This window comes from Aplysia californica, unplaced genomic scaffold (assembly GCF_000002075.1).
Source record: "Aplysia californica isolate F4 #8 unplaced genomic scaffold, AplCal3.0 scaffold01774, whole genome shotgun sequence".
Classification (NCBI taxonomy): Eukaryota; Metazoa; Mollusca; class Gastropoda; order Aplysiida; family Aplysiidae; genus Aplysia; species Aplysia californica.
The window spans coordinates 9,165-10,356 of record NW_004799044.1 but is presented as its reverse complement, the minus strand read 5'-3'; the positions used below and the strand labels follow the sequence as shown (position 1 = coordinate 10,356).

The 1,192-nt window shown below is 38.3% G+C and overlaps 1 protein-coding gene across 1 annotated transcript in view; it reads right to left on the bottom strand.

Annotated features, from left to right (window-relative positions):
• The window catches only part of LOC101847015, a gene marked incomplete at its 5' end in the record, with an annotated part of 25,612 nt that extends 24,547 nt beyond the window's left edge, over positions 1 to 1,065 (bottom strand). Inside the window, 2 exon segments of the mRNA XM_005113246.3 lie at positions 191 to 340; positions 942 to 1,065. Of these exon segments, the coding sequence (XP_005113303.2) occupies positions 191 to 340; positions 942 to 1,041 (250 nt within the window).
• Positions 1,066 to 1,192: the final 127 nt, after the last annotated feature.

The following is a 1,192-nucleotide window of genomic DNA, read 5'->3' as shown; positions in this document are numbered from 1 at the left end:
TATTGTTATTATTACTATTATCATTGTCGAACTATAATTTTTAATAAAATTTAATATTATCACTGTTGTTGTTCATGTTATTATTATTCTTACATACCTATTACTGTAACTATTATCATTATTATTACCACCATAACTACTACTACTACTATTACTATCATTATCATTATAAATTATTATCATAATTTACCTTCAAAAGCCGGTGGGTTGGCCACCCACTCCTGTAGAGCTTTCTGTAGCCGCCTGACGTGCAAGGGTTTGCTGGCCATGCCCACCAGTGCCATGATCTCCAGGAACTCATCCTCCCCGGCCTCACATAGCTGTTGAACGTCGTCACCTCCTGGGGGAATAAACATGTGAGGTTATTTGTGTCTGTTTGTTTGTTTGATTGTTTGTTTGTTTGATAATTCATTTGTTGTTGAATTGTTTGATTGTTTGTTTGATTGTCTGTTTGTTTGTTCTATTGTTTGATTATTTGTGTGCTGGTCATGCCAACAAGAGCCATAATCTTCAGGAACTCCCACCCCCTCTCCCACCGGCAACATACAGTAATTGTTCAACCACTGCCACCAACAACATCATCATCATTTATTACCTTGCGTAATGAAGGTCTCAAAGTATTGCAGCAAATTGGCTTTCTGTACCACCACCACCACCACCACCACAACAACAACAACAAGACAAACATCGCCACTCCCACCACCCCAACCATCACCACCCCCCAACATCATCATTTACTACCTTGCGTGATGAAGGTCTCAAAGTACTGCAGCAGGTTAGCTCTCTGTAACACTCGCTACAGCTGTAGCTCAGCACCAACAAAAACAACAACAACAGCACCAACAAAAAGAACAACAACAAATATTACAATATATAAAAACAACAAAAACAACAACAACAACAACAACAACAACAACATCATCATCATCATCATTTACTACCTTGCGTGATGAAGGTCTCAAAGTACTGCAGCAGGTTGGCTCTCTGTAACACTCGGTACAGCTGTAGCTCAGAAGTGTTGGAAGGCTGGCCGCTCGCCATCCTCAACACTACATGTGTCTTCTGCTAACTGGGGAATACACATGATGATAACAATGATGATAATGATGATAATATAATAATAATAATAATGACGATGATGATGACAATGATGATGATAATAATAACAATAATAATAATAATAATGATGATG